Source organism: Poromitra crassiceps (assembly GCF_964638095.1).
Source record: "Poromitra crassiceps genome assembly, chromosome: 1".
Taxonomy (NCBI): domain Eukaryota; kingdom Metazoa; phylum Chordata; class Actinopteri; order Beryciformes; family Melamphaidae; genus Poromitra; species Poromitra crassiceps.
Window position 1 is genome coordinate 91762731 of NC_139623.1, and position 27053 is coordinate 91789783.

The 27053-nt window shown below is 45.3% G+C and overlaps 1 protein-coding gene across 1 annotated transcript in view; it reads right to left on the reverse strand.

Annotated features, from left to right (window-relative positions):
* The window catches only part of snrka (SNF related kinase a), a gene marked incomplete at its 3' end in the record, with an annotated part of 142314 nt that overhangs the window by 75538 nt on the left and 39723 nt on the right, over window positions 1-27053 (reverse strand). The window contains exon 3 of the mRNA XM_083649811.1: window positions 5806-5947. Within this exon, the coding sequence (XP_083505937.1) occupies window positions 5806-5947 (142 nt within the window). The remainder of the gene's footprint in view (window positions 1-5805; window positions 5948-27053) is intronic.

Below are 27053 nucleotides of genomic sequence, written 5' to 3' on the forward strand. Positions count from 1 at the left end.
TGGACTCAATTAAAACCCGACTCGTGCCGAGGCTTGTGCCAGATCGGCTGTGATGCCAAAGACCCTCCGGGTTATAGCAGGTGAAGGTGAATAGCCTATTGCAAGTAGGCTACAATGTACAGGTTTTCTCAATTAATTTACCATAACCCTTCCTTGCAATGTGATAAACATTTCTCAGTGAATTATAGTTGATTGCCTCACCGAATAATCTGCTGATTACCCAGTTTTAGCAGCAGAATTTGATGTACTGGGGTGGCACGTCCGTGCGTAATGACGTTTCTGCGCTGCGCTGTGCGGAGATTATGGTGCGCTCCAGTGCAGTGAGGTATTTAGCACGTAAGAGGTCCTTTTCAAAGCTCTTAGCGCAAAGTAATTGTGCACTGCTGACGATAGGATAATGCCATCTATCCCCACATTTTAGCGCTGAAACGCCTGCTTTGGCATGTGGCACGCCTATGCCCAGTACAATTATAACAGGCATGCGCTTGTGCTCGCCCCCAATTTGCATTGTGCACGGCGTTAAACGAGCACAAACGCTAAGTTACCGCTTTTGGGAAGATAGGGCCCATAGCCTCTGGTCTGCGTGTATTTTTTGGTCATTCCATTTTCTTTTCAGAAACAGAAAATAAAAATCAGGCATTTTCCATTTTGCTGGTCAGAAACGGCAGATACTACATTCATAAATGACTTGATGTTCTCTTTATTATTTGTACAACAGAAAATGAAGTAGTAAAATGAAATGAAAAAGGCCCGTCTTGGCACTGTGCGTCTTTCAGCACCAGTGACAGAGAGAGAGAGAGCAGTGCTCAACAGAGGGAGATGGCTGTGTGTACCCAGCCTGTGACATAACGCTTCAGGAGAAACCACCATGCGCGGGGAAAAACCCCACATACAGTCTCGGGTCCCATTGGGGTCGGGTCGGGTTGGAGACCTCTACATGGATGGAGTTTGGCTACTGGAGTTTTCAGTGGCAACCAGGCGACCTCCAAAACCTTCCTCTTGGCCAGGGATGGGCAACTATTTTTCATGGGGGCCCACATGAGAGACCCAGATTGTTGCCGGGGGCCGAACCAATATTGTCATTTATCTACTCTCGCGAACATCTCTCGTTATAGTCTAACCGTTTGTTTGAAAGTAATTTTGTAAATATGGCTGAAGTGGCTGCCGCAAACCATTTCATTTCACTTCCTGATCAGCCCCGGCCTGCACAGACTATAATCCTCAAGACAACACTCGCCGATTCACTCGGCGTTCAAGTGAGACTACTCGAGATATATAAGACTATATCTTTAAAGATATTTAATCTGAGTTATGTCCTGACCATGTTCATTAGCCACACTGTTCACCAAAATATTTTTTGACAATTAACACATTGACTGCCAGCCGTTTTTTTTTTGCTGTAGGTAGCTTTTGCCAAGCCGTTTTTTTGAGGATTCTGGCTCATTTTACAAGAGCAGAGGATTCTTTTCTGCTTGGAGTTTGTCAACACAAAGTTCACAAAAGTACTAATAGAATGTGTGCTTTCTCTGTCTAAAATAGTTAGTTTGTAGAGTTAGTAGTTATGTAGATATTAGCCGTTGAGTACAGCATGGTTTTAGCGTCTGAGACAGGAAGCTGAGATAATCGCAGTTTTGTGAAATTCAATCAAACAGTCACTTTAACCATTTATTTTTGGCATCAGTGAGAGATCAGACATCCAAACAATATAGTTCCGAACGCCCTCTCCTTCAACTCCTCCCTCCGTGGGCGTGTCTAGTGGCTTTCAGCCTGCGTTTGTCACAAGTGAGTGCTCTGCTGCTGGGAGTTTGAGCAGCGTCCCTCCCTGGCAGCGAGTTTGAGCAGCCTGCCTCCCTGGCAGCGAGTGTGGATAGGTCTCACTCGTCTCTTGGGTTTGAGAGCCCCGATGAAGCCCCGTGCGACTCTAGGCTTTATGCTGCCCACACAGTCCATTTCTGGAACCCCCCACCGCAGCAGCGCGAAAGCGTCCCCGCCTACAGTATGAGAATGAGGCTCGTTCGTTTCTGACTGTAAAATCGCCAAGCCATTTCCTTGATTTCCTTCCTTGGAGGAAGCAGCCGCGGGAGGCGGCTGCTTTTGGTTGACTTTATCTCTGTCGGGAGAGGACCGTCACCACCTAGCTGGTCGGTAAAATAGATTATACACATTCAATACTTCCAATATCTCCATAGGAGACGCGGGGGGCATTGATCCACGTAGCACCGTCAAAAAAATATATATATATTTTTTGACGACTCAACTGGATTGTGTTTGACGACTCAACTCGTTGTTGGCAATTAACGTGTTAACCACATTTTGTGCTCAAGTTCCAAAAATGAGCTGTTGCTAAAATGGAACCATGACGTATGACTCAATGGAATGCTATAGTGATAATTAATGTCAATTCAATTCCGACTGAGGACGGGCTAGCATGATAACTAGCTAGCTAGTGGTTAGCTACATTAGCTAAGCCCAAGGCCTGCTGCTGTAACCACTTTGCCAGGCTCAAAACGCCACTGAGTGACCAAAACATTTGCTTGTTAACCAGTTCGAGCCACGCTCTTATCAATAAGCCCATCAGCTTTAAAATCCGTTGGCCGGTTGTTGAGCTGTAAGCAATAATGTGGCTTGCAGCTAAGCTAAGCTAACATTACGCAGGTTCCCGGCTCTAGCGCAAAGAGTATTGAAGGCAAGATACGACGCTCTTGTGCTTTTTTTACAAGAGCGCTGCCGCCATGGTGTTGCAGTGGAACAACCTGTTAGCCGTCGGTTCTTATCAATGTTAGTCTCGCTGGCCAGCCTGCTCTCCCTTCCGTCTGAGGAGTCTGGCACCGCAGGTCTCCATAGTGGGATTGCGATGGACAGCGCTTAGCGGCAGTGCCCTTGGAAAATAGTTTTCAACAATACAACTTGCCGTTTTCAGCATGTAGCAATGAGCTAGCAGGTAGGATTCTGCTGTTAGCTTGCTAGCTAGTTGGCGTTGTTGTTTTCACTGAGGCGGCAGGGCACTATTTACAGCGACACACAGGGAGGAGGGAGCGGAAGCCGCTCTGATTGACATGGTCGGAGCCAATGACAGAGTTTGTAATAAGCTGAGAGCGGACATCCGGCTGCCACCGAAACAGTCGCTCCAATGGGAGAGCAGCTGTAGAGCAGGGGAGGGTTTATCCCTGTTGCCTGTTTCCATGGTGCCAGACTCCTCGGACGGAAGGGAGAGGAGGCTGGCCAGCGAGACTATATCAATGTAAGATATTTGGTGCAGAATCAAATGAAGTGACTGCAGTTTTTAGAAGTTTGAAATAGAACACCAACTGTTATACAAGTAGAAGAATGGACTGGAGGGCGACAGTGCAGCCCCATATCAGCTTAATGGAACTGGCTGTCCTCCAGACCACATACGGCATACTGTCTGTTGACTATGGGCCAGACACGTGTTCACCCTCAAGCAGAGGGAAGAGACAACTATACATGGAGGGATGTAGTGGTACGGGACGGAGAGGAGGAAAGAGGAACACAGACAAATGGGGAGAGAAAAACACTGGTGTGAGAGAGAATGAGACAGACCTCGGCAGATACTCAGCAATACATATTAGATCCAGATAGGGCTGGGCGATATGGCCAACATTTTTGTCATGATATGGTTTCTTATATTGATCGATGTTGATATTTATCACAATATATATTTATTAATAATAATAATGTTCAGTTTACAGTTTATTATTTACAGTTTACAGTTCCTTAGACCCAAAAGAAACCAGAAGGTTAATTACGGTTTATATATTTATTGTCAGAATTGATAAGTGACAACAATCTCCTGTTCCAGCACTCGCCCCACCATCTTTTGACGTGACCCCCATCTTGTAGGCGACTCTGTGGCCAACTTGTGTGGGGGGAGTTTGTGCTCCTCTTGAGCTGCTGCTGGGTCCCTCTTCTTTTTCCAAGAGTGTTGTCTCTTCCACTTTCTCTGAAGATACATAGAAAGACAATATAGAGAATAAAGTAAAAACAACTCAGCAACAGTCACTGATGATGACATGAAGAAATAAAAGATGATCTTAACACTACAGATAAGATAAGATATTTTCTGGTGTTACTTGAATATTTATTTGGTTATTTGAACAGTGAACAGTAGCCTATTTTGCAATTTTGTATACAGATTGGCTACAACTGAGCTCACTGCTTTTCTTTTTCTATACCAATGTTAGCCAGCAGTAGCCAGCAATACAGGGAAATCATTCACAAGCTTTGCATACTAGAACGTATCATATGTTATGTTATGATAACCTCAGCTTCTGTATGTAGGGTAATCTAAAACAATATCCCACGTTTGCTTGCAGAACCCTTTATTAAAATATGGACACCTGAATCATCATTTGTCATTCATTGTCATCATTCAAAGTGTGCAACACGACAAATTCTAATACATGTACGCCTACAACAAATGTTTGAGTTAACACTAATAGCTTACCGATGGATATAGGTGGAGCCGCGGTGACCAAAACACTGCAGTCGTGTCCAGTTGTTTAGGGCTGCTGCATGCCTTCTTCACTACGTTGCAACACTGTCTGTTGTGATGCACACAATGTGGTCCTCGCTGAATCCTCCTGGGTCCGGCTAGTTGCAGTAGCATGATAACGTAAACGCATGCTCTTGTGCCACGTAATGCTGAGGACTGGCTGCTGACATATTTTGCACTAACCTCGCGTCACCACGCTCTTCTCGCACCGAACGCTGGTCTGTGCTTCGTCAGAGAGACAACTGACTGATAAACTCAGTAAACTGATCCAGGGCAGTTTTTAGAGTAAACAACCATCAGTTTCGCTTGAACTGCTAATTTCCTCATTTTGCAGACTGCTGGAGGCTGGAGCTGGATAATTTGGAGAGCTGCAGACTGTTGTTTTGAGTGGGAGGAGGAGCCGAGATTGCGGAAGCACGCAGTTGTTTCTCTGCTGTGGGATTGGCTGTTCATGTAGCATGTGCTTGTTTCTCTGCTGTGGGATTGGCTGTTCATGTAGCACGCGCTTGTTTCTCTGCTGTGGGATTGGTTAAAAAAATGAAATGACTATCGACATTACAGTTCATAATTTTATCATCGTGGAAAAATTATCGAGATAGTTTTATCGCCCAGCCCTAGATCCAGGCCTATGGTAGTCACTGGAAGCCAACAACTAGGGCACAGAGGAGTCCAAATAAAACCAGTACCGATTATATACAGTCCCTGCAAGCAAGACATTGATTCAAGCCCCGGCACTGGACCCATTTAGGTGTCCCAGTCCCGGGGCTTGAATCGATATCTTGCTTGCACCTGTTTTACTAGACACAAAATGGCTGATTTGGGTGGGATGTGAACTAGGCTAATAGCTGACTTTTGGGGGGGAGGGGGTATATATATACATATATACATACATATATATACATATATATATATATATATATGTATATATACACATACATATATATATATATATATACTGTATATACATACATACATACATATATATATATATATATATATATATATATACATACATATATATATATATATATATATATATATATATATATATATATATACACAGTATAAAAGTGCTAAATTCTGCCATAATCCAGGTCAGACAGGGTTGGGAATCGACACAGATAAGATATATTCATCAAACAATGAGGAGTTGTTTTTTTTGCTCTTGAGCTGTTGAGTATTTAAAGATGTGTGTGTGTGTGTGTGTGTGTGTGTGTGTGTGTGTGTGTGTGTGTGTGTGTGTGTGTGTGTGTGTGTGTGTGTGTGTGTGCGCGCGCGCACACATCACTCACTCTTTGCAGGCGTTGGAGACGTGGGCTGGTACAGTGTATTTACAGTCCATGATCATGGTGAGGGTCTCACTATCGTTGGCCTCCTGGAAGGGCGGCTGGCCGCATACCAACATGAACAGGATCACACCTAGACTCCAGATATCTGAGGCAGAGAGAGAGAGAAAGAGAGAGAGAGAATAAGAATACCTTTGTTTTGCATGGCAAATGTCCCTGGTATTTCCCAGATAGGGCAAACCTGGGCAGCTCATGTGCAACGATGAATCAAATATATTGGACAGGTTAAGGGTGCGCAGGTTTTTCTGATGAGAGAAAGTGAAAGAACGTGGAAATGATCAAAAACATTCACATACACTGTGATATGCCGCATAATCCTAAAAAGAGCATACAAAACGCCTTCCAAGCTCATATGCATTTAAAAAGGGACACTGCACAAAAGGAAGGAAATATAGATGATCAGAGATCGTGTACAGGGTCAGGGATGGCCAGCAGGTAAGAGGAAAGGGGGGAAAGGCAAGGTAGAGTTAAAGAGAGAGAGGAGAGTGAGGTAAATGACAGGACTGGAGAGATAGAATGTCCTAAATGTCAGTTCATTTAAAAACAACCTGGCTAAAACGCCCCATCTTCTTTGTCTCAAGACTTTTTAACCAATCCCAGTGTCTTCATGAATACGCAAAAACTTGACTTGTGTACATCAATGTTAGCGTGGAAAAGTGTGTGTGTGTGGGGGGGGGGGGGGGGGGGGTGCATCTGTGTTCCTGCAATATAATGAATTAGACTGAAGAAGCTGCTTTACCGAACGCAGGCAGCCATGCTGTCTGACTGTGTTTTGCTAGCGCGAGCATGGTCAGGAACACCACTGGTAGTGTGAAAACTGTAGGAGAAATGGCGAACACCAGAAGAAAGGAGAAGAATACGTATGAGAGATTCCAAGATTGTGCTTGCCTACCAGCAAGCACAATAATTATATAGCCCCGCTACCCAACGGATCACAACCCAATGAATCGATAATGCAATTCGTTGACAACGAATTTAACAATTGATTTTTATTTATTTATCGATTTATTTATCAAAAATATATCCGTGTAAATATATTGTCAAAACAAATAGTCAGGGAAGGAACCCCCGTCTTTGCATTTTATTTTGATCAGTCTTGTTTTAATGAAAGTGACATCTTACATGTGGCTTTGAGTTACTAATGAAAATTTAGCCACTTTGTAGCACGAAATACCAAGATATGTATCGCCATTCAGCCTAAAGATACAGCGCTATGATGTTTGGTCCACATCGCTCAGCCCGAGTTGTACTGTTCAGTAACTTGTAAAATAGACTTTAACCAACATGAAAAATAATCGTGATACAATCATGGATGGTATGGATCGTTTAGGGGTGGTCACATGGGGTTGTCAAAAGGGCCTTTCTGTGTGGAGTTTGCATGTTCTCCCCATGCCCCCTGGGGGTTTCCTTCATATAGGAACCCCACACCAAAACATGTAATATCCTGGTCGCTGATGTGGTGCCTCCTCTGGCCGTTAGGGGGGCCTGTTCGGAGGGAGGGGAACTCGTTGGAATAGCGTGATCCTCCCACGTGCTGCCTATGTCCTACCGGTGAAGCTTCCCCTGTCAGGTGAAAAGAAGCGGCTGGCTACTGCCCATGTCTCGGAGGAAGCATGGAGCCAGTTTCGGCTCTCCCCAGATTGGCAGAGGGTGGAGCAGCAACCAAGATAAATACATTTTAATTAGCACTAACGGGGGATAAAAATGGGATAAAAAAATTTGAGGGAAAAAAATATATAAAAAAACAAAACATCAATGAATGTAATTATTTGTTTGAGGCGGTTTTACACATCTGTCAAGTTCAATCTCAAGGCACACCTGAGCTCAAACTCTGCAGCACACCAACACTGCTCTCCAACACCACTGCTATGCTCATCATGCTAGGGCCAGCCATCTTGAGCTCTGCTCCAGCCCTGTCCATCACAACAGCCATCAGGGTCGACCCTGATGGTTTCGGCTACTTCAAGCATGGTATGTGAGAGAGGAGTGCCACAGGAGTGCCAAAGCCTTTTATTTATCCATTGACTCATGTGCACTCAGGCTCACAGAAATAAAACAGTGAAATCACAGCAGCATGCATATGGAAGCTGTTTTATGAGAGCAGTTTCCATGAAAAGCTCAAAAGTAGGCTAAGTAGCAGGATAGTTCCTGTATGTTTTGTCTGACATCCAGGTGGCGCTATAGAGTAGTAAAGTAGGCTAGGAACCAGGCAAAAGTGAAAGGCATTAGCAAATGGGTAATGACAAGGACAAGAGCAGCACTTGTTGACTCATGATGATTTTGTCCAAGACAACCACCAATGCATTACATTATTGCTGCTGCTACAATTCCATTAATTCAGCACTGGCAGCAGGGGCAGTGGCTCCATTTGGCTTCAGTTTGTGTAATGAGTATTAGTGAACTAGCCATGGATTCGAGTTCCAACTGGATAGATAGCACTGTCAGAGCAAAACGCTGTCTGAATACAAGATGAAAACCATCCCTATTTCACAAGCAGCCACAAAGCCTTTGGCAGAAGTGCTGAGGCTAAAGTGGCATACTGCTGTGACACACACACGTCTCAAGAACAGTTGTGGAAAGTCCCTGGTCACTGTGCTCAACACTACAACACCACCGCATCTGCAATGCTTCAGTATACCTCCAAACAAACAGCTGTCTCCTCCAGCCTGCACTAGGGGTGGGCGATATGGCAAAAATATCATATCACGATTTTTTCAGCCAGGATCACGATCCACGATCTTATCATATTCTTTTTCATCTTGGTTTTTAAGACTATTTTGCAAGTTACTGAACAGTACAAGTACATCCAAACTAATTTCAGGTTCGTATGGTCATGAGAAACCTGGAAAGTCAAGGAAATTTAAAATACAATTTGTTAAGCTGAGTTTACAATAAATGTGCTAAGAAATAATGTTCACAAGCATGCACACTCTATCTATCTATCTATATATCTATCTATCTATCTATCTATATGTATTGGTTCACTATTATTTAGGCTATACAGTAGGGTTGGGCGATGGGACGAATATATGGGCTATCTGTGATTGAGGCCACCGTCGGTTGCTTTTGTTGGGTGATCTTTCACGTGATTGTTGTCATTTTAATTTGCTAGTTTAATGGTGAGAGAGACCGACAGACGGAGAGAGAGAGCTCTGTCTGACATGCGGCTCGGCGCACACACACACACACACACACACACAACAGCGTTGAGGTTAAGCAGTGAGAGAGGGGGAAACAGAGCAGAAACACGCTCACCTGGGAATATGAGGCAGGATGACAGCAGATTAATAGCAATGCGTCCTCGCATTTAAAATAATTGCCCAAATCCGACTGAAGCAAATTAAACTAACTATAAAGCAGCCATAGATATGATTCAGACACTTTTTCCACACAATCTGCCTGTCTGTCTCTCTACCCGCATGTTTGTTGTGTGTGTGTGTGTGTGTGTGTGTGTGTGTGTGTGTGTGTGTGTGTGTGTGTGTGTGTGTGTGTGTGTGTGTGTGTGTGTGTGTGTGTGTGTTGTAAAGAGGTTTCATTTGCGTTCGTGTGATTTTCATCGCCATTTATTATAAGAGCATTGTATCGTCCCGGCTCCGTAGTGATGTCTCCTCCAACCTGCACTGATGTCTCCTCCAGTCTGCACTGATGTCTCTCCTCTAGCCTGCACTGATGTCTCCTCTAGCCTGCACTGATGTCTCCTCCAGCCTGCACTGATGTCTCCTCCAGTCTGCACTGATGTCTCCTCCAGCCTGCACTGGTGTCTCTCCTCTAGCCTGCACTGATGTCTCTCCTCTAGCCTGCACTGATGTCTCTCCTCTAGCCTGCACTGATGTCTCTCCTCTAGCCTGCACTGATGTCTCCTCCAACCTGCACTGATGTCTCTCCTCTAGCCTGCACTGGTGTCTCTCCTCTAGCCTGCACTGATGTCTCTCCTCTAGCCTGCACTGATGTATCTCCTCTAGCCTGCACTGATGTCTCTCCTCTAGTCTGCACTGATGTCTCTCCTCTAGCCTGCACTGATGTCTCCTCCAGCCTGCACTGATGTCTCTCCTCTAGCCTGCACTGATGTCTCTCCTCTAGCCTGCACTGATGTCTCTCCTCTAGCCTGCACTGATGTCTCCTCCAGCCTGCACTGATGTCTCCTCCAGCCTGCACTGATGTCTCCTCCAGCCTGCACTGATGTCTCCTCTAGCCTGCACTGATGTCTCTCCTCTAGTCTGCACTGATGTCTCTCCTCTAGCCTGCACTGATGTCTCTCCTCTAGCCTGCACTGATGTCTCTCCTCTAGCCTGCACTGATGTCTCCTCCAGCCTGCACTGATGTCTCCTCCAGCCTGCACTGATGTCTCCTCTAGCCTGCACTGATGTCTCTCCTCTAGTCTGCACTGATGTCTCCTCCAGCCTGCTCTGATGTCTCCTCCAGCCTGCACTGGTGTCTCCTCCAGCCTGCACTGGTGTCTCCTCCAGCCTGCACTGGTGTCTCCTCCAGCCTGCACTGGTGTCTCCTCCAGCCTGCACTGGTGTCTCCTCCAGCCTGCACTGATGTCTCCTCCAACCTGCACTGATGTCTCCTCCAACCTGCACTGATGTCTCCTCCAACCTGCACTGATGTCTCCTCCAACCTGCACTGGTGTCTCCTCTAGCCTGCACTGGTGTATCCTCTAGCCTGCACTGGTGTCTCCTCTAGCCTGCACTGGTGTCTCCTCCAGCCTGCACTGATGTCTCCTCCAACCTGCACTGATGTCTCCTCCAACCTGCACTGATGTCTCCTCCAACCTGCACTGGTGTCTCCTCTAGCCTGCACTGATGTCTCTCCTCTAGCCTGCACTGGTGTCTCCTCTAGCCTGCACTGGTGTCTCCTCCAGCCTGCACTGATGTCTCCTCCAACCTGCACTGATGTCTCCTCCAGCCTGCACTGATGTCTCCTCCAACCTGCACTGATGTCTCCTCCAACCTGCACTGATGTCTCCTCCAACCTGCACTGATGTCTCCTCCAACCTGCACTGATGTCTCCTCCAGCCTGCACTGATGTCTCCTCCAACCTGCACTGATGTCTCCTCCAACCTGCACTGATGTCTCCTCCAACCTGCACTGATGTCTCCTCCAACCTGCACTGATGTCTCCTCCAACCTGCACTGATGTCTCCTCTAGCCTGCACTGGTGTCTCCTCCAGCCTGCACTGGTGTCTCCTCCAACCTGCACTGATGTCTCCTCTAGCCTGCACTGGTGTCTCCTCCAGCCTACACTGATGTCTCCTCCAACCTGCACTGATGTCTCCTCTAGCCTGCACTGGTGTCTCCTCCAGCCTGCACTGATGTCTCCTCCAACCTGCACTGATGTCTCCTCTAGCCTGCACTGGTGTCTCCTCCAACCTGCACTGGTGTCTCCTCCAGCCTGCACTGGTGTCTCCTCCAGCCTGCACTGGTGTCTCCTCCAGCCTGCACTGGTGTCTCCTCCAGCCTGCCCTGATGTCTCCTCTCCTGCTAAATATGTACAGGCCTGGGTGTAGAGAAAGGTTAACTCAGCAAGACATCAGTGTAGCAGCTTGCCGTTCAGCGTACCAATCAGCGATTCGCAATGTGTTGACAAACGCAGGATCAGACTATGCCTCTGCTCTCACACTGAGGAAGTGTGCATGTGTGTGCACATGCACATGCGTGCATGTGTGTGTGTACACTGCTGAGAGGTGAATGACTGCTTAAAAAGGCTGTTTCTTCCAGCTAGGCTTCACAACTGGACTCAGAAAAGTAATTTCTGGTTTAAATGTGGGCTGTATCTGGTGAATCTGGTCACAGTGGGAGCCTTGCGCATCTGCATGTTGCACTGCATCCAATCGGTTAGTGCTTAACTCATTCTCCAGCACAGTTTTTCAAGTCACTAGCAACCGCCAGGGTTTTTGATCATTTTCATAAATTTTCCAAGACCCACAGAATATTTTCTTCTATGACTACGTAAAGATCGTAAAAGAGCCTAGACTTTCATGGGGGGGGGGTTGATTTTACCTTCATGCGTTCTTTAGTTATCGACACCTGAATGTAGGTCGTTTTCACTAAAAACAGCAGTCTCTGACCAGAAAGCGGAGGAAAAGGCATTTTTGTAAATTACTGTAAGTCATCTTCACGGCTCCTGACCCGAATAAATGCCTTTGATGGCGGATACTGCGGTGTTACACTCAACTATGAACCCCATAATGATTTTGTTTCCCCTTAAGGCTTACGGTCAAACTCGCCCGTGGGCACAGCTTTTACCGTAACACCGGTGTGAGAAAGAGATTCACCCCGCTGTCTGTGTAGGCTACTGTATGTCAGGAGCAATCTACCGGCTGAAATTTACACGGTGTCAAGAGTTTAGTAAATGGATTGCTATTTCCTGAGGACAAGTGACTTGTGGACGTGTTGCGTGCAGGTTGCGTGGTGCATGGTGAAAACAAAATCCTTCACGTTTGAGTGAATGGAGTCCAATCCCGTATCGATAAAAGCTGCTGGACCAGCGTTTGCGCCGTGCCATGGAGCTGTGCTATGGACCTTTTCTGATGGGAGATTGTTGCTTTTTTCTGCTTCCTGGTTTTGTTAGACAATCGTGGTCGATCCTGTACACCTTTAGACATGTTGTACTATTTCACAAGGTGAGTAATTGAGCCATCTATCACATGACGGTGAAAACACTTATTGCCGTCCAGAGACGTCAATGGCAAGGATGCGTTGCCTGTTACATTACATTAGGTCATTTGGCAGACGCTTTTATCCAAAGCGACTTACAATAACACATTTCTGTCAGCAATAGAGCAATCAACTATGCAACAGTCTATGACAGCTACAACTTCTGAAGGAATAGTGGTCAAGTTTATTTTTTTATTTTTTATTTTTTTGAGAGAGAGAGAGAGAGAGAGAGAGAGAGAGAGAGAGAGAGAGAGGTTAAAAGATGTCTGTTAAAAGATGTCGGTAGACGGCAATGGCGGGGAATGAGTTAATGACATCGCAAACGCATAAGTGATTCTTTGCCACTCCACTGTGCCCATCTCCATCTGTCATTGTTTGTGTGTATCTGCTAGACAGCATCCGTGCAGCGCAGGTCCTTTGGTGCACACGTTGCCTGATGGTTTGTTTAGCCTACAAGACAGCATGCAGACTTTGGCCATGTTTAGATGACCACAGTCACATAAAACGGCAAACTGGTGTCGCGTTCTCACCTTTTATTTCGCGTTTATACACAGCATTTTTGATAACGATTTGCATGCAGACCATTGCAGACTGAAGCCGCAAAAATCTCAGAGCAGCGTCAAGTGAGCCAGAATAACATTGAAACTTCTGGTTAAAACCTTCACAATAATGGTAATTAAATAAACTAATAGCCTTATTGATGCATGTTGCAAATTTCTTTGTGTGCGATCCGAAATACACAGAAGACATATAGAACACAGACAACTAAAAGTCAATTTTAACACGTAGTGAGTCGAAGGCCTGGATTTTTATTTACCCAGTTATAATTCCGGCTTTTATTTTGAAGATAAAAACACGTCGCTTAGCTCCTTCCTCTATTCTGTCTATTTCTAACAGGCTTGATTTAACTTTGTAGTATTACACTTTTAATTAACACGTTCACTGCCAATGGCGAGTTGACTCGTCAAAAAAAATCCAACGGTTGACTGCCAATGACGAGTTGAGACGTCAAAACGTGACGGTTTTGACGGTGCTACGTGGATCAATGCCCCCCACGTCTCCTATAAAAATATTGGAGCTACCGAACGTGTACAACCCATTCCACCGACCCACTAAGTGGCGACAGTGCTCTCCATTCTAGAGGAAGGCAAGCAAAAAGCAGTGTGAGGAAGCCATTCTCATGAAAATGGATTGGCGAAAACGCTTTCGCGCTTGGGAGCTGGCGGTGGGGTTTTGCAAATTTGCATAATAGATTACGGGTGGAACACACTTTGAAACACGCAACATAAATAAGACCAGAATCGCAAAAGCTTCATCAAAGCTCTCAGAACCCCAAGAAACGAGCGAGCCCATCCACACTTGCCCAGCGGCCGCCAGCAGACAGGCACAGCAGCAGCAAAGCAGTGAGCCTGGTGACGCGAGGTTACAGCAGCAACAGAAACGAGCTTGTGACACGCCCGCTGCAGCCAAGAAGAACACACACGGAGGGAGGAGTTTGAAGGAGAGGGGGGTTTCCTGCTGTTATGGAGGAAATTACTGTTCAAAACTATTGTTTAGATGTCTGACGTCTTACTGATGCCAAAAATGAATGGTTAAAGTGACTGTTCTATCGAATTTCACAAAAAGCCGTTTATCTCAGAATAAATTTTCAGACGCTGAAACCATGCTGTATTCAACTGCTAATGCTTACATAACTACTAACTCTACAAACTAACTCTTTTAGACAGAGAAAGCACACATTCTATTAGTTCTTTTGAGATATTGTGTGTTCACAAAATCCTAACAGAAACGAATCCTCGGCTCTTGAAAGATGAGCCAGAATCCTCAAAAAAACCCTCTGGCAGAAGCTAACTACAGTATTGAAAAACGGCTGGCAGTGAATGTGTTAATTTCCCACGCGATAACAGTGACACAGAAGTCACGAATGGTAATAAACTGCTCCAGATTGGATTACCGAATAAAAACCGAGTAAAGCAAACATAAAAAAGACCCGTTTTCTTTTCAGCACAATTGGGACTTCACTTGAGGAAATGCATCGTGGTGAGTTGTCTTCAATGATTCAATGCGGAGACAGTGAGTGTATATATAAAATATAAGAATATCGGCCGATATATCGATATTGTATTTTTTTTTACTCTCTAATATCGGTCCCAAAAATCCAGTATCCAGGCTCTACTCTCTACCTTTGTCTCTCCAAACACATTGCTGTATGCTCATGTTATGTTTACCATTTAAGATTCTTTGTGTTCAAGTAAGGGGCAGATATAAAATAAGAATTATATTCTTCTTTCTGCTCCTTTTCAGTCATGAAAAGCATTGATTTCAAACATGTATTGTGATGTATTGTGTGACCAAATTTATATTGTACTATTGTGCATTTTTATGACAGGAACAAATAAAAATGAATGAATGAATGAATGAATGAATGAATGAATGTTGCTCAGAAGTTGCCTGACAATCTGGCCTAAACCAAGAGACTCCAGTAACAGCAACGAAAAGAAATGAATGCCTAAAAAGGACTCAGGCCAGGGTATAGCAAATCAATGTGGTGTGCTCTTGTATGCTTTGGACTTCATGGCCTTCTCTGTGGGTGGTATTGCTCTCTTCAGTGTTCAGGCTTCCAACAGTCACAATCACTGATAAATCACTGCCACCACATCAACAAAGTTTCCTTCCACTTTCCTCCGAGTGTGTGTGTGTGTGTGTGTGTGTGTGTGTGTGTGTGTGTGTGTGTGTGTGTGTGTGTGTGTGTGTGTGTGTGTGTGCGTGTGCGTGTGTCTATTGAGCCCTAATCATGAACTTAGGGAACATCTTGTCTAGATGTGTCCCTCTCATGCACAGAACTGTACCCACCACAGCATCATTATCATCAAAACTAGAGATGCACCGATCGATCGGCACGTGACCGGTAATGGCAGATTTTCAGCTGATCGGCCCCAACCGGCGACCTGCGCCGGTCACCTGCGCCAGTCAGTCTACATATCCGATTCTGTGTGCCGGTCGGCTCCCCCCCTTTTTTCACGTGACGTGCATGCACCCCAAAGCAGCAAGACAGATGGGCTGCAGCCAAAAGGAGGCAGCCACAACCACACACACGCCAGCATCTCAGTGTGGACATTTTTCATCACCATCAATGAAGACACAAAGCTCACAGTTTGTCACACATGCAAGTCGAAAATAACGCGCGGAGGAACAACTGGTCTGGCCGAGTCCCGCTCGGCTGGAGTCCAGTCTGAGCATCTCGTTCACCTCTCTCCCTCGGTGCTGCACCGGCCACAGCGTACCAAAGCCAGCCAGAATGTAAGTAGGTGGTCCGCGTTAGCTCTTTCAAAAATAAAACCCTCGTAACGTTAAACATTTTGAGTCATGCTTTACAGCCATTTTATGGAATCTTAACATCACAACGAGTATTTTGATACAATGTTTGCTGCTTCGTTTGTTGAAACACCTTTTTCTCCTCCAACGTGCATCAGGCAGGCTATTTACTTGTTTAAATGACATTAGTTTGAAATTTTTACCCGGAAGTTTCCATTTTGTATTTTGGATGGCCTGACACAGCGCTGTCCCCGTGAGAGAAGAAGGGAAAAGGGAGGGGGAAGAGACGGCCCACAGCGGTGGAGAAACACGGGTTGAGAGTGCGATATAAAAGTTTAAAAGGCGATGCTGCTGCTGCTGCTGCTGCTGCTCCCTGCTGCTTTCCTGGGTAACACAAACACGTGTACTAGTGGGACTGTTGATGTAAAAAAGGTATAAGAGACTCAAGATTTGAAACTGAGATGAGGGGGCAAATCTACTGGGTGTGGGGGAACCGGAAGGAGTCCACCGGTCATCAGTTGCCCATCACTGATACACCAGACAAATCCTTTTTGACAGTCTGTCTTCATATAAAATGTACAGCTGTAGAGGCACTACTAGGCATATAAAAACTCCTTTATTTGACCGTGGGAATGGATAGAGACCTGGCTTGAGCTTTCCTCTGCCTGTGTGTTTGCCTCTGCCTGGGTGTGTTGTATCTTGTTATCAGCACAAACAGCCTACTGCAATGTGGGTTCCAGTTTGTTAACAATATACACCATGGTCAATTCAATGGTTATCAGCAATTCTACAGTCTGTCTGTCACGGACACATGCAGGGAGCTGTCAACTGGAAAAACACTTGCGTACACACACACACGCACACGCACAAACGACACGTGCAATTAAGATCTAACACACACTCTTCAGGCCTTCAGACCCTTAGGAGTCGCACACACACCCTCTGATCACTTCAACATAACAGGCGTTGTCATAGTCAGGTGGAGCGAGTGCAGAGAGCACTGTGGGTGACAGCTGTAGAGCTGCACAAGATCTCTGTCACATAGTAACACACTTAGTGCAGGGCTAGCCTGGGTAAACCCAGCCTTCAACGTGACATCAGAGGCTATGCCTGTAGTGCAGTGGTTTTCAACCTAAGGCTGGGTTCACACCGGCGACCCAAGCCTTGTCTACGCCTTGCCTTTACCCACGCTTTTAAATAGGCGTCCGTTTTAGTCAACGAGGCTGTGTACACAGGGGGCCTCAGCGTGAACCCTGCGTGTACCCACGCCTTGCCTGTGGATTGCCGATTTTATCGTTTAGGCGTGAGTTCTATTTTCAAGCCGACAAGGCGCGTGCAGGCAGGCTTTTCTGTCAAGCCATGAAAGAAAAACGCGACAATATCCGTGGGAATTGAAATAGCAAAGTCAACTGAATTTCAAAATAAAATTGAGTTACTACAACAGTGTTGAGCAGAGAGAGAGAGAGATTGACGGGTAGCTATCACGTGTGGCTTTCTCCCTGTCTGCAAACAAATCTTCATGAGAGAGAATAGCGACCGAAGAAGCAAGTTGGACAATGTTGTTGTGCCAGCACATATTCTTGCAAGATCACCTCTCTAAAATGTCCGACTATTAGACCTGGTTATACATATCCAGCATCAATAGAACATTAAATATATCAGATTTATTTTACCTAGAGGCTACCCATGACACGTGAAAAAATACAGTCGGGAGAGAGGAGAGGCGCTTGTGACTCGGCTCCAGGTTCGGCGTGCAAAAGGCGTGCGGTGTCATCGCAAAAGCGTGTAACAGGTTCACGCCCAGCTCGGCGTAGGCGTGGGTTGAGGCAAGGCAAGGCGTAGGTTGTCTGTGTGAACTAAGCGTTAGGGTCGCGACCCTATGTGGGGTCGCCTGGAATTCAAATAGGGTCACCTTGAATTTCTTTTCTTTTTTTACACCACACAAAATGTAATATTACCTAAGATGATTATTAGTCTCTTCGTGACTGATAGTACATAGAGGTCACGTGGAGGCTGGGTTTACCCAGGCTACTGCAGCGCTACATCTCCACTCCTTGTAGGAAACAGCTGTCCACTCCTGCCTTCCACCACATACTGTATGTATCAGGAATATTCCACCTTTTAGACCAGAAACCACCACCACACACACACACATTCATTTCAGGTGGTGATGCACAAAGCTTGCAGTTCACACTGATTTTTTTAAACTACTATTACTGTCTATTGCCGGTTCATGAAAGTTTGGACAGTTTCTGTTCTAAACACCTGGGGCCAGTTGCACCAAGTGGTCTTACGACTGGTCTTAAGCGAAGTTGGTCGTAACTTTACGACCTAACAGCTACGCCGGTTGCACCAAGAGGGCTTAAGCCGGCGATCCTCAAAGTCCGGACTCCGGTCCGCATCCGGACCGAGACACCGTCCTATCCGGACCGAGCCCTATAACCTACAAATCATTGATAACTTACATTTTCACGGAGCGTTTCTATTTTAACCGGCACATGCTTTTATAGTATTTACGGTACTACTGGTTTATCTGCCAGGAAGCTCACAGACCAATGCACGCGCTGTAAATCATCACACGTGACGTGATGCTACTCGGCCAATCAAATAAGCGAATCATTTCTCTCTGTTGCTTCGAGTGGTGCTGCGAGAGTGTGACACACGGACGGAGGCGAGGCGAGCGATAGTAATTTCACATGGTGTGCTCAAAAGAAACCACTCTTACATGTCCATTCATTGTTCTTACGGGCAGATTAAAACCAGTATGTCTCGTGTGAAGTGAGGTGCGATCCTGACCGGTCTATGGAAGCGCCACACATGAGCAAACACACATACACACACCAGGGCACACTCACTGCCCTAATGATTCTGCTAGAACCTGCAGCAAACCCCATAAATGCACATAGAGGCTGGGGCTGTCAGAACATGTGACAGTAGCCTTGGAACTTTGGGGCCTAAGCATCTATCTCTATTCTCATGGGATACAGGATAGACTGGCTCAACAGCTGAATTTCACACAAAGAGCTAAACTAATTAGTATACTTTCCTAAACACAGGCTGAGACACTAAATAGCAACAGAATGTGGCTGAAATCTGCCATCGGCCCGAGAGATGCTGAGAAACTCCTAATGGTAATAATTGTGTGGTATTATTTCCGACAGCCTACCCAGTAGGGCTGTGGCGATTCACTTATCTCCCGATTCGATACTATCACGATTCTTGGGTGCCGATTCGATTTATATTGCGATTCTTAAGTATTGCGATTCTACGATTATTGCGATTCGATATTACGATTTATTGCGATTTTTGTTTATTTTTTTCTTTTCTTTTTTCAGTTTGTTTGCTTTTTTACACTAGATTAGAACATGGGAAAAGTTGAATCATACACTAGAGACTGTATATTATATATCATGAGTAGGGCTGGGCGATATAGTTAAAAACAGGGGCGGACTGGGATCATAATTCAGGCCGAGCATTAGATACCAAGCAGGCCAGGCCGATATGGGCCAACGCGCGTGAAATTTGGGCCGTTTGAAGCCAGATTTGGGCCGTTTGAAGTCCAATTTTACAATGAGATGCACCCACTTTAACCCTGAAGTGTAATTATTACTTCAGACTAACTAATAAAGTAATAAAACCACTAGTAAACCAGTAGGCGGCGCCTAGCCTGCTGTTCAGTGAGTGGCCTGACTGCAAGCACCCCAAAAAAAAAAAAAAAAAAAAAAAAAATTATTTGCGATTATCGATTCTGGAATAAAAGATCGATCCAAAAAATCGTGACATTAAAAATCGCGATACTTAGGTGAATCGATTTTTTCCCCCACCCCTACTACCCAGCTTGTTTTTTTTCATTTGCCATTTCTGCGTACTTGTCATTTCCATTTCGGGCCTTTATAAGTACTCTCAAGCTATTAGCCTACTGTGACATCTGAAGTGATTCATAGTACGTGAACCAAGTCATCGTTTTGACATCCAAACTACAGAATGCTACATAATGCTGCAAGACAACGAGTGACGTCTCACAGACAATGCTGACCTGACCTAACCCCAGACTTGCAACAGGGCAGAGGTCAACAGAAAGACATACCACAGCTCAGCTCACACACTCTACTCAGCATTCAGCAACACAGAAACCGCACACTGACTGACTGACAGAAACTCAAAAGGCTGGGCGTCTGGGTAGGGCAGCAGTAGATTCCCTGCATACCAGCACGAGGGTCGCAGGTTCGAGTCCCCGTGTCTGCAGGTGGGATGTGTCCTGGTCGCTGCACTAGTGTCTCCTCTGGTCAGTCAGGACGCCTGTTCGGGGGGCGAGGGGGAACAGAGGGGAATAACGTGATCCTCCCATACGCTACATCATGCCAGTGAAACTCCTCACTGCCAGGTGAAAATAAGTGGCTGGCGATTGCACATGTATCAGAGGAGGCATTAGTACGTTGTACTAGTCTACAACTCTCCTCCCTAGATGGGCAGAGGGGGTGGACTGAAGCAACAACCAAGACAGCAGGTGGAATTGGCCAAGTACAACAGAAAATTGATTAAAAAAAAGAGGCTTAAACAAGCAGACAGAAAAATGACAGTGACAGTGCTTTTTTGGGAGGCAGCAGGGTTGTGAAGGATATTTCCTGTGCAAGTCCAAATGATCATTGCAGCACTGACTGGGTCATGTTTTCCCTCCTCATCCTGCAAGTGACATGAAGAGTAACAGATGTTGAAAGAGCCCTGGCACAGAGGAGCAGCAAAGATCCATTGATGCAGATATAGCACCGCATCACTGATCACAGAGGGAGAAGAGGGAGTGAGAGCGAGAGACAGGTAGACGATGGAGAGACAGACAGAGAGTGAGACAGAGAGAGGAACTGAGGAATAAACAGAGATATGCTGGTTCTCAGTGAACAGCAGAGAACTGTTGCTGAATATGGATGAGAGCCAGAGGAGTGCAGCTCTCTCCCAGGCATCTCCTGATGGCTGGGGGCTTCTCCTCTGCTCTGTATACGACAGAGACAAAAGGCCCGGACTCTAAGACGACTAGCAACATAGTGTTGGCTGTAGCATGTACTAACAACCTGTCATTAAGATTTATAGTAAGACGACATGCTGACAAACAGTCCGGGGGAATGGGGTGCCAGAAACACATGGTGGGCAAGTGAAGTAAAAAAACATAATACAATAACTTACAAAAGACTACATGGACTTGGCAGTGCAGTGGCAAGAAGCTGGGCTACACTATTAGCCTTCTTCTCTCTACCAATAATAATAATAATAATAAGCATGATGGCCAACACCAGCCAGGGCAAAGTTAACAGGAAAAGGAAAACACAGCAGTCGAGATCATCCATCATCTCTCCCCTGCACATATAATGAACAGAACTGCATAATGACTTATGCTTTGTCCCTGCTTCCTACCAACAAAATGAATCCAACACTAGACTTGTGTAAAGTACTGGTAAGAGAGTGAGATGGTGGTGGTTGCTGGAAGTAGACCTGCTTGCTTGCAGTAGTTCCTGGTCCTGAATTTCAAAGCTAGCCTAAGCCTTTATTCACACCAGGTGCTTAACATAAGCAGAACTGAAGCTTGACTCGTGCTGAACATGAGCTCACACCTAGTCTCGCTGGCCAGCCTCCTCTCCCTTCCGTCCGAGGAGTCTGGCGCCACAGAAACAGGCAACTGGGGTAAACACTCCCCTGCTCTACAGCTGCTCTCCCATTGGAGCGACTGTTTCGGTGGCAGCCGGATGTCCGCTCCCGGCTTATTACAAACTCTGTCATTGGCCATGTCAATCAGAGCGGCTTCCGCTCCCTCCTCCCTGTGTGTCGCTGTAAATAGTGCCCTGCCGCCTTAGTGAAAACAACAACGCTAACTAGCTAGCAAGCTAACGGCAGAAACCTACATGCTAGCTCGTTGCTACATGCTGAAAATGGCAAGTTGGATTGTTGGAAACTATTTTCCAAGGGCACTGCCGCTAAGTGCCGCCCATCGCAATCCCACTATGGAGACCTGCGGCGCCAGACTCCTCGGACGGAAGGGAGAGGAGGCTGACCAGTGAGACTATCTCACACCTAACCGGTCACACCAGACACTCTCCTTTCCTCAGAGCCTGGTTCAGAGCTGCTCCACCGGCCCCTCCCCCCTCACAACCTCCATTCACTTCATGCATGGCAGCTTCACGCTTCACGTTTCACACTTGGAAAATAGGACTGAATCCTGAACGATGGCGTGAGCATGGCTTGAGCAAGGCATGTGCGCGGCTGGTGTGAATGGCTTTGCCTGTTAACAAGGACGCCTAAATGAAACTTGTGGGTTCAGTGTAGGTAGAGTTTAGGTTGAGCGTTGCTTCTGCATGGTGTGAACGTGCGCTAATTAGGGATGGGCATTTCTAGCAAAAACACTATTCGAAATTCGCTGGCCAAATTCGAATTTAATTCGAAATTCGAAAATAAAAATAAAAATGTAAAAAAAATTAAAAATGTTTTTTTTTTTGTGTGAGTGAAATGTTGCATTGTCTCCCCTGATTCTAAGTCTACGGCTTTATTAATTAATATAAAAAGCTTCTGCTGTGGATTTTTAGCTCAAACAAGCATTGAACCACTGAAGTAAAGAACATGACATTGACATTTTCGAAAATAAAAAACAGTTTTGACAATCATGAGTGGTTCATTAAATATTTAGTAGGCTCAGGTCTGAGTGCCAAAGGGGTGCCAAAGTCACCCCCTCTCCCTCTTCATGGGATTTCATCCGCCATTCATTTTTCCATAAACCTTGCTTAAAATGCTTATAAAAATTGTTTTACTTGCTCAAACCAAGCGATTTGACTATACTTAGAATCAGGGGAGACAATGCAACATTTCACTAAAAAAAAAAAAAAAAAAAAAAAAAATCCGAATTTCGAATTTCAATAATAAAAGTCGACCTTGATAATAACAACGATTATTCGAAAATTCGAAATTCGATGCCCATCCCTAGGGCTAATAAGCCAGGCGATCCTGTAATCCCATGGGGTGGAGAGGCTTTGGCGGGCCTTCATCTTACAAGGCTGTTGTCACATGCTCTGACAGCTCAAGCCATCTTTTTGCACGCTGTGTGTGTGTGTGTGTGTGTGTGTGTGTGTGTGTGTGTGTGTGTGTGTGTGTGTGTGTGTGTGTGTGTGTGTGCGTTAGGGTTGTAGCGGTACTAAATTTCTGTTTCGGTGCCGGTACCAATTTGTATTTCGATACTTTCGATACTTTTCGATACTTTTTGTAAAAAAAAAAGTGAAACTGTCCAATGTCAAGATTTGGCTTTATTTTAAGAGTTTGGGAACAATTACACCAATAAATTGGTGTGGCATTTAAATGCTGAACAAAACAAACCTTTTGAGCAGTGAGAATACCGGTAAGTAAAATAAAGTAATGCCAGTGAAAATAAAATGACCATAAAACACTAGCCTATAGCAGCAAAAACTCAGAGAAACACCAATAACAACAATAAATAAATAATTGGTGGCATTTAAATTCTGTCTAACTTTTACTTGTCAAATAAGTACACACTCAGTAACATAACACAAATCTTTTGAACAGTGGGAAATGGGAATAAGTAAAATAAATAATAATATAATAAAACACTATAGCAGCAGAAACTCAAATCTTTTTTTCTTCAACAAGCAGCATGGCTTCATATTCCCATTCTGTCCCCCAGCCTACTCAGTCTAAACCCTAGTTCTCCTATGGGTGGTAGACAGACTCACTGTTTGGCTGACTCTCAGTTTACTCACTCAGTCCCTCCCATCCCAATGTCTTCTTCAGGTTCCTAGCCAAGAAAACGAGGGTGTCAACATGTTCCTCGGTCAGTCTAGATCTTGTTGGACTGCAGATATTCCCAGAAGTACTGAAAACACGTTCAGATGCACAGCTTGATGCTGGAATACAGAGATATTGTCTAGCAAACTGAGCTAAGATGGGCAGGTCTGTCTGGTGTTGCTTCCACCATGCCAGGGGATCCTCTGCAGGGCTGATGTCTCTAAATTGTTTATACTCAGTAATCTCAACTTCCAGTTTAGCACTTCTTGTCATGGGTGGGGCATTCAGGCAGTATTACTCACAGTTTACATCTAACGTTATGTAGGCTACTTTCACGCATACTTCAGTCAGGGTTATCGACAGTCCATATTATTGCCTCTGCACGTTTCCCGACGCTACAGTGAGCGCTCGTTAACTAACGTTACTGCGGAGTCCGCTGTTAGTACAGCGGAGTCCGCTGTAACGTTAGTACAGCGGAGTCCGCTGTAACGTTAGTTAACGTTAGTTAACGAGCGCATTTTCTCACTGTAGCGTCGGGAAACGTGCAGAGGCAATAATATGGACTGTCGATAACCCTGACTGAAGTATGCGTGAAAGTAGCCTACATAACGTTAGATGTAAACTGTGAAAGGGCACAGCTGCTGCTACTAACTGGGCTGGGAGAGGCTTTGTGTTTAGCCATAGCCTACTTTGCTAGTTTGCTTTTAATGTGCGCGGGTCTGCTCAGTGCTCAGCTGCTTTTTTTCCTCAAACTCTTTTCCTCACCGCTTGACATGTGGATATGACGTCACTCACTCCAGCGCATTTCTTAAAGAGACAGGCTCATATTGACCATTATCAGTCATAGCAGCGGTCGGAAAAGTACCGGGTCTTTTTAAATCTTAGTATAGAACCTGTTCTACAGCAATAGTACCGCGGTTCGGGGGTAGTACCGGTAGTACCTACATCCCTAGTGTGCGTGCGTGCGTGCATGTGTGCGTGCGTGTGTGGCTGATGCAGCACACATAGTGGTATTTACTACAGGGTCAAAAAGGTCTCACCAGGGCTCGATTCAAATACTCATGTCTTTGAATTTCCCCCAATAACTAAACTGTGATTCTTTGCACATCTGCAAAAAGAGATGATCTGAACCTGGTGCTACTGCTGCGGTTTCACATAAACTAACCGTGCTTTTGATCTTGTCTCATAAACAAGTCATTTAGCCATTTAGCCTCTGCAGTGGAAAAGTGGGCTATATACAGTAACTACAATCCCATCCAGGCCCTCCTGAGACCTACTGCAGTGTGTAAACTATACTGGTGTCAGAAATAGGTCAAAGATTGTAACCCTGGAGTGACCTGCAGGACACAGTGTCTTTCACTTGCACAGAGCAGCTAGTCGTTAGCATTACTACTACTCGGGTAATAAATGAAAGCTTGACTGCAGGGCGCTGGAGGAACGTTGGCTAATAAAAGTGAAAGTGTATCAGGGCCAGCAGTAATATGTGACCTGGTGGTTTCCCCAGCTCAATGTCACAGAGAGCTGGATGCCTTTTACAATCTAGGAATGGGCAGGCAGGCAGGCATGCAGGGATCTATCCACGTTCCCCAGCTACAAACCTGAACCCCTCTACCTTCACTATTTCATTCACAATAGTGCATAATTTAACATACAAGTATGCATTATGAATGAACAACAGGTATATGAATGAATGCACTCTGGAACTCCCTCCCCTCTGACATCAAAGAATCAGAGTCCCTCAGAGTTTTTCAATCCCGCTTCAAGACCCATCTCTTCTCCTCTGTCTTTTCTTAAGTCCCCCCCGCCTATCCCTGTGTGTCTGTGTCATGTTTGTCCACTGTCTGTTGTTGCACTATAGTCGTCCCCTTAGTGTTAGTGTATAGTGTAAGCGTCTTTGAGTCCTTGAAAAGCGCTATAAGTCCCATGTATTATTATTAATATTATTATTATTATTATTATTATGAATTCACCCAAAGGTATGCTGATAATCTTGCACTGTGATATTTTGGATCTTACATTATTTTACCCTGTAAAACGTTATGCTCTTTTCTTTTTTATCCATTTTAAAGTCCAACTGAACCCAACGGAACGCAAGTAGCGTGAGGGTCGGAGATGTTTTAGAGTCTGAAAACAAATCTTGTCTGAGATGACAGTGTTGAGAGGCGGGGCCATAATAGCGTGTCGATTATTTAATTTGACAATTCTGGGGACTGGATTTGGCATTGACCAATCCTGGCATGTTCTGCCCCAAAACCCCCTGGGATTTAGCGCAGTGTTTTCCCTACCATTCTACAGGCCTGGTGGGCCCGTCAGGCCAACGACGCCCCTGCCAGGCCAGGGGGGGGGGGGGAGATATATCTACTTTGACCATTTAATTTGTTTAATTGGCTCTCTTGCCTTATTTAGACATGATGATGCTGCTGCTGCCATGATCTCACTCACTACGCATTTCTGATAGAAGCTGGCAGTTCTGCATGGCTTGGGGGCGGACTTGAGGCAGGACTGAACCATTTTAGCAAAATCGAAGGGGGAGGAGGGTGGATGATTTTTTTGGCCAAAATACAATAAAAATAAAAATAAACCATTAGTTTTATTAGTACATTGCGAATAAAATATATTAATGGCGATAGGTTAATAATTTAATACTGCAAAAATTTCCAGTCTTCAATTATTTTAGGGCCCCTGTCAGTCGTGGGCCCTTGGAATCGTCCACGGTTTCCTATACAATACTGCGCCACTGACTGTAGCTTTGCACAGTCATATCGATGCAAAATCTGTGCACAATCCAGAAAAGGTCTATTTTCATTCCAGCTGAAAAACTCACTATATCGACCGCAATATCGGTTATCAGTGATTCCCCCCCCTCTAAAATCAGTTATCGTTATCGGTCACAAAAATCCATATCGGTCGGGCTCTAATACAAATAAACTTGCCTGTCTTTACTGTTTTTCTTTTAAAGGTCCTTGCACACTGGGGCGTTTTTTTTTGTGTGATTCATTTGCACGCCAATAATATATTTCGAGTCTATTATCAGTCAATGCAACCGTGCATACCAACGGCGAAGTTTCGCTGAGCGATATTGCGCTGTTTATTTTTTCGGGCCAAGGTCGATTTTTAGAAATTTGCGTCTGACGTGTACACATCTGTTGCCGTGATTGACAAGTGGGGCAAAATTCGCATCGCAATTTCGTGCTGTATGTTCGCATCGCTCTTAGTGTGTAACAGCCTTAAGAGTGTGTGTTTACACAGTATCTTTGTTTTTGTATGCGTGCATCTATGCAAGGGTGGCTTGCATGTGTAAGTGTATGCATTGGTTTTTATGTGTGTGCGAGAGAGAGAGAGAGAGAGAGAGACCACCAGGGACCACAGGCATGCTACAGCACCTCACACCTGGTTCACTCACACTCACGGCATCCGTTACCATAGCAACGCCTGCTGCCTGTCT